Raw genomic sequence first — 13,453 nt, 5'->3', positions numbered from 1 at the left:
CAAGTTGCTAAGGCAAAGAACAGAGCCAACGCCCCAAATGGCTCTGTTAAGAAAGTTAAGGAAGGAAGTAGATGTCAATGGTGAAAAGGAATCTTATTTTTAAAAAATCAAGATAAGCTGTATGGAATTAATATATAATATTCTGTTTTTAATTCACCTCCATTTTCTCCCACCCCAAGAACTTCTATTACTTTTTCTTAACGGCTATTTCAAATCACTGAAAGAATATCTAAGTCCTTTTCCCATCTAACCTGGACATAAATTCTCACAGCATTTCTGCTCTATCTCATTTTTAATCCCTTCATAAGTTGCACTACTCTTAGCACACAAATGACCTATTTTACCCACTAACCATTTTCATTACATTTACAGTCTCTTCACTGTTACACAAATACATCTATACTAGAAACTTTATATACATACATTTTAGTTCGTACTTTGTAGCTCTTTTACACAGGTGAGGTACATCACGAAACTTATCAAGCTTGTGTTTTTTAAATAAAAATCCCATTCTGAAAGCAGACTCTAGGGAATTAAAGCAACAGTTAGTAAACTATGTCTGGTGGGCCAAATTCAGCCCACTTCCTGTTTCTATAAATTGTTTTATTAAAACATAGCCACACTAATTCATTTACATATTGTCTATGGTTTTTTTCTGCATTATGAGAATTGAGTAGTTAGGACAGAAACTAGAAGGCCTACGAAGCTTATTTATCTGACCCTTTATTGAAAAAATTTGCTAACCCCCCAATGAAAATATTTTCCATTAAAAAAACTATTACATTTCAATTTGTGTTACTGAATACTTAGCAAGATAAATTCTTTGAAAAGTGAATTATGTTTTTTAAGTACTTGCCAAATAGTAAGAAACCCATTTCAGTGGAGATGGACAAACTGGAAAAAATAAAACAAATTCCTCACCCAGAAATTCAACTGCAAAACTAAAACTAACTCTTCAATTGTAATAAGAACCTCGAACTACTGAATATCATATTTTGGAAAGCCCTCTTTGGAAAGTCACACACAAAAAATAAAGGATACAGGCTTTTGTTTTGGATTTTCTGCAATGGCAATAATGAAACTCTAAGCAGGTCTGCCTCCCTCAGAATAACTTAACAAAATCAGAAAAAGTTCCAACTAGAATATCTGGAGCACAAAGCTTACTTTAAATGGCTGTTAAAACTTTAAGGCAAGAAGTACATATCTCGACATTATTTTCCTGATATGGCTATTCTGAAATGTAATTTTATAGTGCTGCGAATATTAGCAGGAAAGTTCCTTCTCTCTCCTTGCTATTTACAGCAGATGATGCCTCCTAACAGATCTATATGTAACAAACAGAGCATTTTAATTTTATTGCTGTTAGGGTACTGAAGACTATAAGCCTCTCTATGGCTCACCTTGCCAGCATAACCATAGTAAAATTATGGTATATGTTACCTTTCTTAAACAATATATCATCTATGATTTTGGGAAGAAAAAAAATCCCACACTTTTATCTATCTTGTAGAGTTAACTAGCATTGAAAAAACACATACACTTTAAAATCTGTATTTCCTAGAGAACAAAATTTCCATTAGATTTTAGCACAGTAAAAAAATTATTGTGTAAACACAAACAAGATAAATTTAATTGAAAATGTTCATTACAGAAATTAACAATGCTTACCATTCTTTAAACACCATATACATTATTAATATATACTGTATATTTCCAATTAACTCCATTCTTAGGCTCAATTTAAGAAACACAATTGTAACATTTTATACAAAAAATACTTCACTAAGAAAGTAGACAAACTGCACAAAACAGTACAAGTATAATGTGCATAGCAAGATAGCTTGAAGCATTCTATGTATGGCTTTTTTTAAAATAAAACTATTAGGGGAATGGGCCCATTTGGGACCTACTGTTACAGTTGACATATGTAAACTGTTTCACATCTTTTTTAGGCACTTGCTAACAATAGTGTTCAATCCCTGAAGAACGAATTTACCTCAAAAACAAAATCTACATCTGAAATAAAAACCAAGAAAATAACATGGGTAAAGTCTTATATATTCCTTTTAAATTAAACAACCAGTTTTATTAGTGCATGCACTGAACTAAACTGAAAGAAAATAAACTTATGCCAAAAATTTCTGTGCAAAATTTACATAAAAGGTACAAAAATATGTACAGACTTAATTTGTTATATACAGAAAAGAAGCCCTGAAGTTTTCGTCCATTAATGAAAATGTCATTAACACTTGTAACAATGTAACAAAAAATCATATAGCACGTAATTTTTTAACACAAGAACTCCATTATCCAAAGATCCAGCAAAATTTGATCCAAACTTACAAGGTGAAAAATCTAAATCTATGATTCTGTTGTCATCATGAAAACATCCATTTTAAAACTCTGTTGGGCATGTCCCTTAGGAATCGGAATCTATCCTAAGGTTTTATGCACTGCCTCTGGGTCCACTATTGATGCTTCCTTTTTCAAATGCCAACAATCTGTATATATGTTTTGGGTTGTCAGTCACACTGAGAAGCAGCTAACAGAAATGCTTTGTCCTAATTTGGACATGTTCAAATAATAAAGTGAATACAGACAAAAATATGATCTTGCTTCAAAATACTGTTTTGGTAAAAAATTTTAACTTTCAAGAAAAGCCACTCCCTTGGAAGTGCTCCTATGTTCCATTCTTTTTAAAGGGATGGGAACCAAGAAGAAAAAAATGGCCATTTGTTTATGGAGGACAAACAAATGAGATAAGCATAGTTCTGTGCAAGGGGATCATCAGATAATATAATCAAATTTAGAAATATGTTCAAGTTCTTTAACCAAACTTTCAATGAGACAAAGAGTTTAAATTCTTCTCTTGAAGCTGCCCATCTACTGCAACGTTTGACACAGTCACTCAGCAAAAGAAAATCACCTTGGGAGAGTGTTCCCAATCTCTAACAAGTGAGAGTTCAACTGGAAAAAAAAATTTACTTGCCAAAAACTCTTCAAGCATTGTATGAGGTGTAACTGTAGTGAGTTAAATGTACTTTCAAGGAGCCTAATATCCTTCAAAATAACTATATTTAGCAGATATAGAGTGACTTCTTTACCCAGGTTCTCTCAAAGTATCTTCACAAATGTGAGAAACTCCTTCAGTTCTATGATGAAAGAGCTCTCCATCGCCAGAGGAGCTACACTTAGATGCATAAGGCTGGTGGAAGAAGAGAGGGAATGGGGGTGTCAGCCATTACCCTCTACTAAGAGTCACTAAAGAACTAAAGTGGGAAAATTGTTTTATCAAAATTTTCTTTAGCCCTAACTTCCCGAGAACACATGTTTAAAAAATTAAATCAAGGTACTTCTGTGCTGTGATTAGTTTCTTTCAAAACTTTTGAGTGCAGGGATAGCATTTTCAAATATCATACATACAACTTTTACTCTTCCACAGAAATACAATCAACTTTTAAAATGTTCGATTTCAGGTACTATACTGAAGTAGAAAATGTCTGCATTATGGTAATTGAACCCATTGTTTTCTTCTAAGGTAATTTTACTTTTCTTTTCCTTGGTAATTATGGTAAACTATTCTAACATGTTCCAATCCCGAGTAGCTTCCATTAAATGTCTCTGCCCATGACCAGCCCAAGTATCCTGATTGTCAAATACTCTACCACAAAACCAACAGTTAAATTTAGCCTTCAAAATATTTTCAGAGGTAGTCTTCACAATCTGGTAATTGTTTTTGCTTGTCTTTTTGAGTGTTAATTTTAGCACAAATCTTTCTTTCACAGAACTAACAGGTTTAAATGTTTTGTGCCTCTTGGAAAAATCATCATAAGTTGTTTTAGGAGGGTTATAACAAACTGGTTTCAGTAAAGCATTTATAGTTCTTTTTGACAATGAAACCTTAAGTACATGTCCATTAAATTTAGCAATAGTTTTCATTACACTTACTACTTCTGGTGCATCTGCGTCAGGATGATTCAAAACTACAACTGGTTGGTTTCTCCTAGGACATTTCACAAGCTGTTTAGAACTAAAAGGGAAAAGCCGCAAAGTTCTGATGGAATCTTTTGAAAGCCTAGGTCTGCTAAATCCAAATGTTTCACGGACATCTTCAGGTTTTGCCTTTTCTTTACACTTTCTATGCAATGTTGCTTTTCTTCTTGGAGGTTCTTGGTAACTATCCCTACACTTTCGTTTACAGTTTCTGTTTCTAGATACAAAGGCAGTTTCAGAGTCTTTACTTCCATGAGTTTTTGTTTTTGAAAAAATTTTTTTGGAAGTCTTTTTTCTATTGAAGTTCCTCTCAATTGTACAATTTGTTTTACACCTTAATACCCTGGACTCTGAACAGTCACTGACACATATTGGTTCCTCAGAAGATTCTGGGCATGTTGCAGTAGAAGTTATCACAATTTCATTTGCTGGCATTAAGTCATCTAGTAAGAAGGGTAAGGCATCTCTAGAAGATTCTGGCTCTTTCTGCTCTCCTCCTATAATCTGATTAGATGGTATGTTGTCTTTTTGCAATGAGGATGCAGAGTTGCTTACTGACAGATTATTAGCAGCAGTCACATTTAAAACAGGGTTAAAAATTTTCAGCAATATTCTTTGTGGTGTTCCTTCAGGTTTCTTTGGCTGTATATTTTGATAAGTACTATTTTGGACTAATTTGGGCTTAAGCAGCTCAGTTTTATTTGGCATCACACACTTTAAAAAAACAGCTTGTTTGCCATCAGGCAAGAAGGTATAAAGAGGTGGTTTTGGAAAAATCTCATTCTGCTGTTTTACTGAATCGGAGATATTCAACTTAGTGCTCTGTTGCTCAGATAGCATGTTAGGAATAAGAACAGCTTTCACAGAACTCGTTGGTTTCAAAATGTAAGGGCCTTTTAATGGCAAAGCATTTTCTGAGCTACTTTTCATGCTCAAACAACTGCCAATGCTGGAACAAAGTCCAGGTGTAAGACAATTATTGTTTGGTTCTACCTTCAAAATAGGTGTTTTGCAAGGCTCCTTAGTCACAGTTCCACAAGCTGGGGCACCCTCGGCTTTAACAGCGGAAACACCTTCAAGTTTCCCATTATTAAGTGTTAAAATCATCCCAGGTTTCTTGTTTACAAAAAGAGAAGCAGGGATACCTTGTGAATTAACCAATGGAAGTGCATTTCCAGGAATAACCGGTAGCCCAGGCTTGTTAGCAATGTTCAATGGTATTAAGAATCCTTTTGAAGTCTGAACAATTATAGTTTTTTTTTGTTCTGAATTTAAAAGTGGACTCTGCATATAAAAAGAACCTAAATTTTGTGTGGTGGCTCGTAGTTTGTCTTTTACAAGCTGCTGTGTTATTATCGCATCTGACTGAGTCTTAAGTAATGTGCCAAAACCTGAAATTCTAGGCATCTTCTCTGAATCTCTCACATCTTGTGGTATTGATGACACTTGTTTTTCTTTACCAAATTTCAAATTCAAATCATTTGTAGGCACATTAATACCCACACTGCCAGGTGGAACTGGGAAGATGCCTTGCACTTTGAAATCTTTCGAAGATTCAACAATTTTGCCTTCTCTCTCGTGTTTTTGAAATGACTGGTCACAATGAAGTGGCAAGCCTTTATTTGGAGTGTTACTAGAGTCTTGTTTTACATCAGGTTTTATTTTCAATACATCCTGAAGCAATTGGTTTACTTCAGGTGGCAGAAATTCTGATGCCTGTTGGCTCTGGAGAGAGAAAACAGATGTGATTCTAGGCATCATAGGTGAATCGACATTAGAAAAGTCTTCCCATTTAGATTTTTCAGTCGCACACTCTAAATTTTGATTTTCATTACTGTACAGGTTTTGTCCATCAATGTTTTGTCCTTTTTCTAAAACATACTGTTCTTCAATTTCAGATTTTGCTTTTAAAGTTCCATCTTTATCATTTAAAAGGCTAATAGATGCTAACAGGCTATCTGGTTTTGAGCTCTCCTGCCTCACTAGTGATAAAAATGATTCACTAATTGGTTGTTGGACAACTGTTTTGCTGGATGAAGATTCTCTTTGAGGGTTTTCATACACTGCTGTTCCTGAAAACCTACGACGTTTATTAGAATTATTCACTTTTGAGTAATTATGAAAAGGTAATGATCCTTGGTTGGAGGATTCAACAGGTAACTCAGAGTTGCCATAATTAATGCAATAATTATGCATATCTCCACTGTTGTATGCATTTGGTTTGGCAACACAGTTGACTTTATCTGGACTTTTAATGGTGGTACCTAATACCTCGGGGTGACTCTGAGTGGGATGATTTCCCCAGAAGTCAACATTATCTCTTGTTTCAAATTTTGTGGTCAAATTCACTGATGCTGTAACCAATTCTGATGTTGCTGACAAAGAAGATACACTTTTCTCATAATCCATTGTTTGAACCATATTATTCCTTTGAGATATCAAAGTCATTTCTTTTTCTGAACTTGCTTTCCCTGAAAGTATAGAAGATGAACATGAAAATGGAGTAGCTGCTTTCATATAAACTGTGTCATTTAACTCAGTTGTTACTCCTGTTAAAAATCCATTAGTGTCCAAAGTCTGGGGCTGCAAATTAGCAGTACTGTCCTTTGCAGCACCTGACTGTGAGCCTGGTGAACATACATTTTGTTTGATAGGCACCAATTTTAATACAATATGCTGTTTTCCATCCATCATCTTGAAGCCCATAAACTTAGCATTATAGTTAGGGGAAACTGCTAGTTTATTATTTTTCATCATTACATTTTTCATTGTAGGTCCTAGTACAGCAGTCTTCATGAAACCTGAACTAGCGTTTGGTCCCTCTTCAGCTCTATTACCTTGCCCAGTGGACAGAGGAGTTGGCTTCTCTGACTCTGATTCAGGGGCTTTATCATTATTCTCACAGTGTAGTCTTTCATCCTTTTCTTCACTTAAATGCTCTTGAACAACATGGCTCTGGTCTTCAGATTTAGTCTGTGTTTTGTTCATTTTCTTAAGCACTTGAGTGTTCTTTTCTATACTTCTGTCACTTCCACTGTTAATTTTCTTACGTTTCCAGAACGTCTTCCTTGATGCACCTATTTTATATCTTTTCAGTATTAGCTTAAGTCCTGCAGAAGTCTTTGCCATTCTTTTTTCATATTTGTCTTTTTCCAGTTTTTCTTTTGCATATAAATGTTCTTTGTGCAAAGTTATAACATGTCTTACAAGGTGTTCTCTCCTGGTGGCACCATAGCTACAATATTGACAAGTGAAGGGAAAAGTACCAGAATGAATATGAAGGTGCTTCTGAAGCTCTCCTTTGGTAAAACATACATGATGACATTTACCACACTTATAATGAATTTCATTATGTCTATGAATGTGCTGAACAAATGTGCCAACATCCTGGGTGGAGAACTTACACTTTTCACATTGAAAATTACCATTAACACAATGTGTGGATGTGAAATGCTTTGTCAAGTTCAGTAAAGTATATACACTCTCATTGTTACAAATGTCACATTTTACTAAAGTGCTTCTATGGGTTCGTCTGTGTTGTTTAAATACCTGAAAGTCATTTGCTGAAAAGTTGCACATTTCACAAGGATATGAAGGTAATTCGCCATGGTGCCACATTTGAAAGTGTTTCTGCAAATCATTTGGGCTATATCGAGTGTTGTCTCGGCATTTTAAACAGCTGAAATTGAGTATTTTTGCAGACATTTTTACACCCTCTTCTTCAGCTCTCTCAGACTTATGAAGCAATGTACACTCCTCTACACAGCTTACAGTCTTTATACTGATAGATTTTCTTGCAGTCTGCTGTTTACTCTGAAATAATTTTCTGTATTTGTCAACTTCATGTTTCAATAGGACTTCATTTGGAATATTTATTTTTGGCAAATCAATTTTCACATTTTTTAGTTCATAATGAATACTTTCTGAAATTTTTGGTTTAGGTGCCGACCTATCAACTATCTCATTTTTCACATCATAATCTTTTTTTAAAGTAGTTTGTTTTTCATCACAAAATAACCGTTTCTGTTCAGATGGCATGATTTAACCAAAAAAGTCCCAATTTCTTTTTTTCTGAAAACTCTTGAAGTTATCTGTAATTTAAACAGGAAACGATACTGTGTAGAGACATCTTCAATATACAGGATTTTTCCCACAATAACTCACCTAAAATTAAACAAAGAATTGAAATTCTCATCACAAAAATAATAGTAAATTTCGATCTGTAAGTTCATTTTGGCACAAAGTAGGAATGTTAATCAAAAACATAAATTAAATATACAAAAGACTTTTTAAGTATTTTAAGAACAGCTTACCAAGAAGTAATAGTTTGAAGTAAAAATAACACTAATTTGGAAGTCAGGAAATGCAAGCTCTAGTTCCAGCTCTGCTGTGTGACCTTGGGAAAACTTCAACTTCTCTGGACCTCAGTTTCCTCATCTAAAGAAAACCACAGTTGGGTAAGTACGCTCAAGCGCTAAGATTTTTATATTAAGGTGATAATACAGTTTTTAAACAAGATTTTAAAAATCTTAGAATCCTAAAAAGTTCCAATTACACACATGTGGTTTATCCATATACTATTAACTTTTTCATTTGCTTAGCTGATCTAATAGCTATTCCCTGTGAGAATCCCAACAGACTTCTCTCCAGATTTTCTATTTCCTTAGTTCCTCAGGGATAATCTACAGTTAAAACAAAAGCTTCATTCATCTAACAGAAACAACCAAAGACGGTATCTGCTTATCATTACTAACAAGTTAGAAACCAAACAAAAAGAACAAAAAGGAAGAAATTAAAAAGAACAGCAGCACCATTTCCCTAGTGTAGTCCTAAAGTCCATCTACTCATTACCTTTCTGGTTCCCTACCATTTTGGCTATATGAATTTATATCCTCAGAACTCAAGCCAGATGACAGCAAGGAAAAGCCCTTGGCAGATTAGAACATACCCATCACTACCTACCTGCATTAATTCAAGCACTTACTGGTCATGTTACTTTAGACAAGTCTCAACCTCTGTGTCTCAGTTCCTTCATCTGTAAAATGGGGGGAAAAATTAGTACTTCCCCTATGTCTTTCACAAGGTTGTTGTGAAGATAAAATGAGAAAATATATGTAAAAATATCCTTTAAAGTGCCATATAAATCACAGCTACCACTATTACTCTATGTGATTACCATGTATGGGACATAACAATATATTGTTGAGACAGGAATCTGAGTACTGAAGGTTCAGTCATTAATATATCAAACTGTATTATTAGAAAAATTACATGTTTTTAATTTTGTGCTTTATATATATATATATGAATAGACAAAATCAGATAAGCTAAACAAAACATAGTATAAATCACATTAAGCTCCTCATCCATAATGTCTATCCAAAGGTCTCAGCTTTAAACTTCAATTAATCTAAATACCTACAAACTTTACTGTTTTAGAAATCCTTTACTGAGAGAATCATTAAAAGTTGAATTACTTACTTATTAAGAGATCTATAATAAATTAATTAGAAGGGTACCAATTATTGAATTGTTTTACATGCCATGACTAATACAGTAAAATGTGAATCCAGAATGGGATGTTTGTCATAAAACTTTAGTATTACAAAGAAAAGGTAATACAAGATGAAGGCCTCATGAAGGGTTTTTAGGGCCCTAAAAGAAGAAAAGCTGAAAAAGTAACTGGAACTGTCAGGAAACCAGGAGAAAAGGCTGAGAAGAATTATCTGATGGCTATTCTTAAACTAAGATGGGGCTTACAGATGATTTCAGAATGACTAGCCAAGCAGAGCACTTGTCTTTCTAGGAGAATGAACTAGACACTAATTGAAGGCTCTACAATCCAACAGTCAGGTTTTAACTCACTGCTTTGTTAAGAGAAAAGAAAAGAAAAAAAAGAAAAGAAGGCAGGAAGGAAGGAAAAAAAAAGAAAAGAAGGAAGGAGGGAGGGAGGAGAAAGAAACGAAAGAAGGAAGGAAAGGAAGAAAGAAACAGAGAAAGAGAAAGAAAGAAAAGATTGATGACAGGGTCTCACTCTGTCGCTCAGGCTGCAGTGCAGTGGCACCATCACGGCTCACTGCAGGCTTGACCTCCCCAGGCTCAGGTGATCCTCCCACCTCAGCCTCCTGAGAGCAGCAGGGACTACAGGCATGCGCCACCATACCCAACTAATGTTCTGTATTTTTTGTAGAGATGAGGTTTCGCCATGTTGCCCAGGCTGGGTGTAGAAAGAATTATATGAGTTGATTAAAAAGAAAATAGTATTACTAAATCATGTGTTCAGTTCTCCTTCAGGGACTAGGGCAAGAGTGGGGAAATGGAATATATGAAGAGGTAGGAAATCAAACTGTCTAATCTCGTAAGATACTCTAATATGTGACTCAGGAGTCAAAATGGTTGTGAAAACATAACAGACAGCTTTTCCTTCTCTAATAATGCCTCACTTAGACCTTGAGAATAGGATTATTAAAATGTAATACATACTTTTTCTGTTTCTGGGTATCAAAAGATTTTAGGTGTCTAGGAGATGGAAACTCAGTATTTCCACTGCTTATGTCCTATTTCACACTTGACACCTCTTCTGTCCTACTCGAGTTTTCATGTGTTTTCACTAGTTTCAACTTCAAATACAAGGGGTTCAAAAGCTTCATTGGGAACATTTTTGTAAGTCAAAAAAATGGCATAACAATAAGGATAAAAGAGACCATCTTATTAAGAAATCCACTTAGCCCTTACTTAAGCTTGGTAACTGTTAAATAAAGCTGAATGTCAATCTTTTTTGTATTTAATGTATGGCATATACAATATGGCATTAGAGGAGTTTGTATTTTAGGTAGTTTGGGGTTTGTTATTTGCCCTCAAATTTTAAGTTTCTCTAGAGAGTCTACTATGTCTTCAATTATGTTCAACTTGTTGCATGGGGAAGCAATCTGTGATGGTTAATTTTAGGTATCAACTTGACTGGATTAAGGAATACCTAGAAAACCAGTAAAACATTACTTCTGGGTTTGTCTGTGAGGGTGTTTCCAGAGACCAGGATGTGAGTCAGTAGACTGAGTGGGGCAGATTTGCCTCAGTGTGGGTGGGCACCATCCAACCGGCCAGGGGCCTTGACAGAACAAAAAAGGAGAGAAAAGGATTTCCCCTGCCTCTCTCTTGGAGCAAGGATACTCTCTTCCTCCTGCCCTTGGGCATCAGAACTCCAGGCTCTCTAGCCTTAGGACTCCAGGACTTAGCCCAGCAGCCCTGCTTTAGCCAGGCCTTTAACCTCAGACTGAGAATTGGACCATTGGGTTCTCTGGTTCTGAGGCGTTTGGACTTGGACTGAATCATACTACCAGCATCCCAGGGTCTCTAGTTTGCAGACAACCTCTTACAGGATTTCTCAGCCCCCATAATCACATGAGTCAATTCCCCTAATAAATCCCCTCTCATGTATTTATATATCTATCAATCAATCTATATATAGTCACATGCTGCATAATTATGTTTTGGCCAACAATGAACCAAATAAACAAATGTGGTCCCATGAGATTATAATACTGTAATTTTGCTGCATCTTTTCTACATTTAGATACACAAATACTCATCACTGTGTTACATTTGCATACACTATTCAGTACAGTAATACGCTATACAGGTAGCCTAGAAGCAACAGGCTATACCATATAGCCAAAGTGTGTAACAGGTTTACCATCTAGGTTTGTGTAAGTGCACTCTGATGTTCACACAATGACAAAATAACCTCATGACTCATTTCTCAGAACGTATTCCCATCGTTAAACAAGGTATGACTGTGTATGTATCTTTCTGGTTCTGCATCTCTGGAGAACTCTTGACTAATACACAAACATGATATCTGACAGCAATTTATACTAAGGTTGCCACGTATGGACAAAAAATGTTGGCATGTTGTGAACGTCTGAACATAAAAAAAGAAAAATTTTATTACAATTGTAATCCTCCAACCTATGAGCTAATGCTCTTTTTACTACAGTCCAATCTCTACCCACCAACAAAGATTGCTGGTTTTACTTATTTATTTTGAGACAGGGTCTCGCTGTCGCCCAGCCTGGAGTGCAGTGGCGTGATCTCAGCTCACTGCAGCCTCAACCTCCTGGGCTCAAGTAATCCTCCCACTTCAGCCTCCCAAGTAACAGGGACTACAGGTATACACCATCACAGTCCGCTAATTTTTGTATTTTTCTGCATAGATGAGGTTTTGCCATGTCGCCCAGGCTGGTGTTGAACTTCTGAGCTCAAGCGATCCACTCGCCTTGGCCTCCCAAAGTGTTGAGATTATAGGTGTGTGCCACAACGTCCAGCCCAGATTACTGGTTTTAAATGTGCTATTTAAACTACTGCCTTCTATATATGTATTATTACAGCATAAGACTTGACCAACATCTCAATAAGTCTTGAAATAATACAATTTTGTAAAAGTATTAAAATAATCTGTAGTTTCCTATATGAACATGGCAACTGAAAACATCTGACTTCCTCCTTCTCCTAACTGCCCATTGAAACAACCAAAAAATATAATTTAAAAACTCCTACAAAATGGCTAGGAACTAGAAAAACATTCCATATACATATGGCAAGGTGTCTGACAGGAAACAGTCTGGTGAGAGGGGAGTAAAAACAAATGCCGACCCACTGCCAAACACCATTTTTAAAAAGGGAGTTCACTAGGAACATTCATCCAATCAATATTTAATGAGGATCTGCCCATTATGCCCAAGTAAGGAAGTGAGAGACATACTTCTGCCTACAACTTCCCCTAAACATACCTTGGAAGATAAAGTGAGGCCTGAGTGAAAAACCAGCTGGAGCCCTTTGGGTGACAGAAGGCTCAGGCTGAGGTACAAGGAAGAAGGAAATGAATCCAGAACTTCAAGCTAGATCCAGAGGCCAGACAGAGTAGGGGATTGCTAGCACCAACTGTTAGGAGAGATGCAAAGAGGACATTATTTCTGAACAAAGACGAATCTTCCTACACCCATGGCTATCTTCCTCTGCTTAAGAGCCCTGTCCTTTCGCCACATAACTGAATTATCTCTACACTGTAAGAAAAATAAATGAGGTTAACTCTCAACTTCCCCTTCTCCTAACAAAAACACTGAGAAAATCTTGACGTATTCTTTAGGAATTCATCCCACCCAACAATGCCAACAAAAAAGATAAGTAGGCAGAAACATCACTGGATGCAGCAGCTCTAAAAAGAGAAAATAATCTGAACCCTAAGAGAAACCTCTCCCCTGTTCTCCCATCCAGCAGTGACCATAATGAAAGTTACTGCAGTAAGGCTGGGAGTGCTGGCTCACACCTGTAATCCCAGCACTTTGGGAGGCCGAGGGGGGCAGATCACCTGAGGTCAGGAGTTTGAGACCAGCCTGACCAACATGGTGAAACCCCGTCTCTACTAAAAATACAAAAATTAGTCAGGCATGGTGGTGGGTGC

The 13,453-nt window shown here is 36.1% G+C and overlaps 1 protein-coding gene across 4 annotated transcripts in view; it reads right to left on the bottom strand.

The window, feature by feature from the left end:
* Positions 1 to 420: 420 nt before the first annotated feature.
* ZNF518A (zinc finger protein 518A) overlaps positions 421 to 13,453 on the bottom strand; it is a 33,890-nt gene continuing 20,857 nt past the window's right edge. For 2 of the 4 annotated variants that reach the window (XM_063710337.1, XM_004049859.5), the window contains exons 4-6: positions 8,978 to 9,028; positions 8,307 to 8,430; positions 1,582 to 8,157 (exon numbers count right to left, since the gene is read on the bottom strand). In XM_063710337.1, coding sequence (XP_063566407.1) covers positions 3,577 to 8,031 — 4,455 coding nt within the window. In that variant the 5' untranslated portion in view covers positions 8,032 to 8,157; positions 8,307 to 8,430; positions 8,978 to 9,028 and the 3' untranslated portion in view covers positions 1,582 to 3,576. Of the gene's footprint in view, positions 526 to 1,581; positions 8,158 to 8,306; positions 8,431 to 8,977; positions 9,029 to 12,782; positions 12,934 to 13,453 lie in introns of those variants that run through there. The other 2 variants (XM_063710338.1, XM_055352613.2) reach the window with 2 other exon arrangements.

Source organism: Gorilla gorilla, chromosome 8, assembly GCF_029281585.2.
Source record: "Gorilla gorilla gorilla isolate KB3781 chromosome 8, NHGRI_mGorGor1-v2.1_pri, whole genome shotgun sequence".
Classification (NCBI taxonomy): domain Eukaryota; kingdom Metazoa; phylum Chordata; class Mammalia; order Primates; family Hominidae; genus Gorilla; species Gorilla gorilla.
The sequence above is the reverse complement of the archived record's forward strand: the minus strand, read 5'-3'. Positions and strand labels throughout refer to the sequence as shown.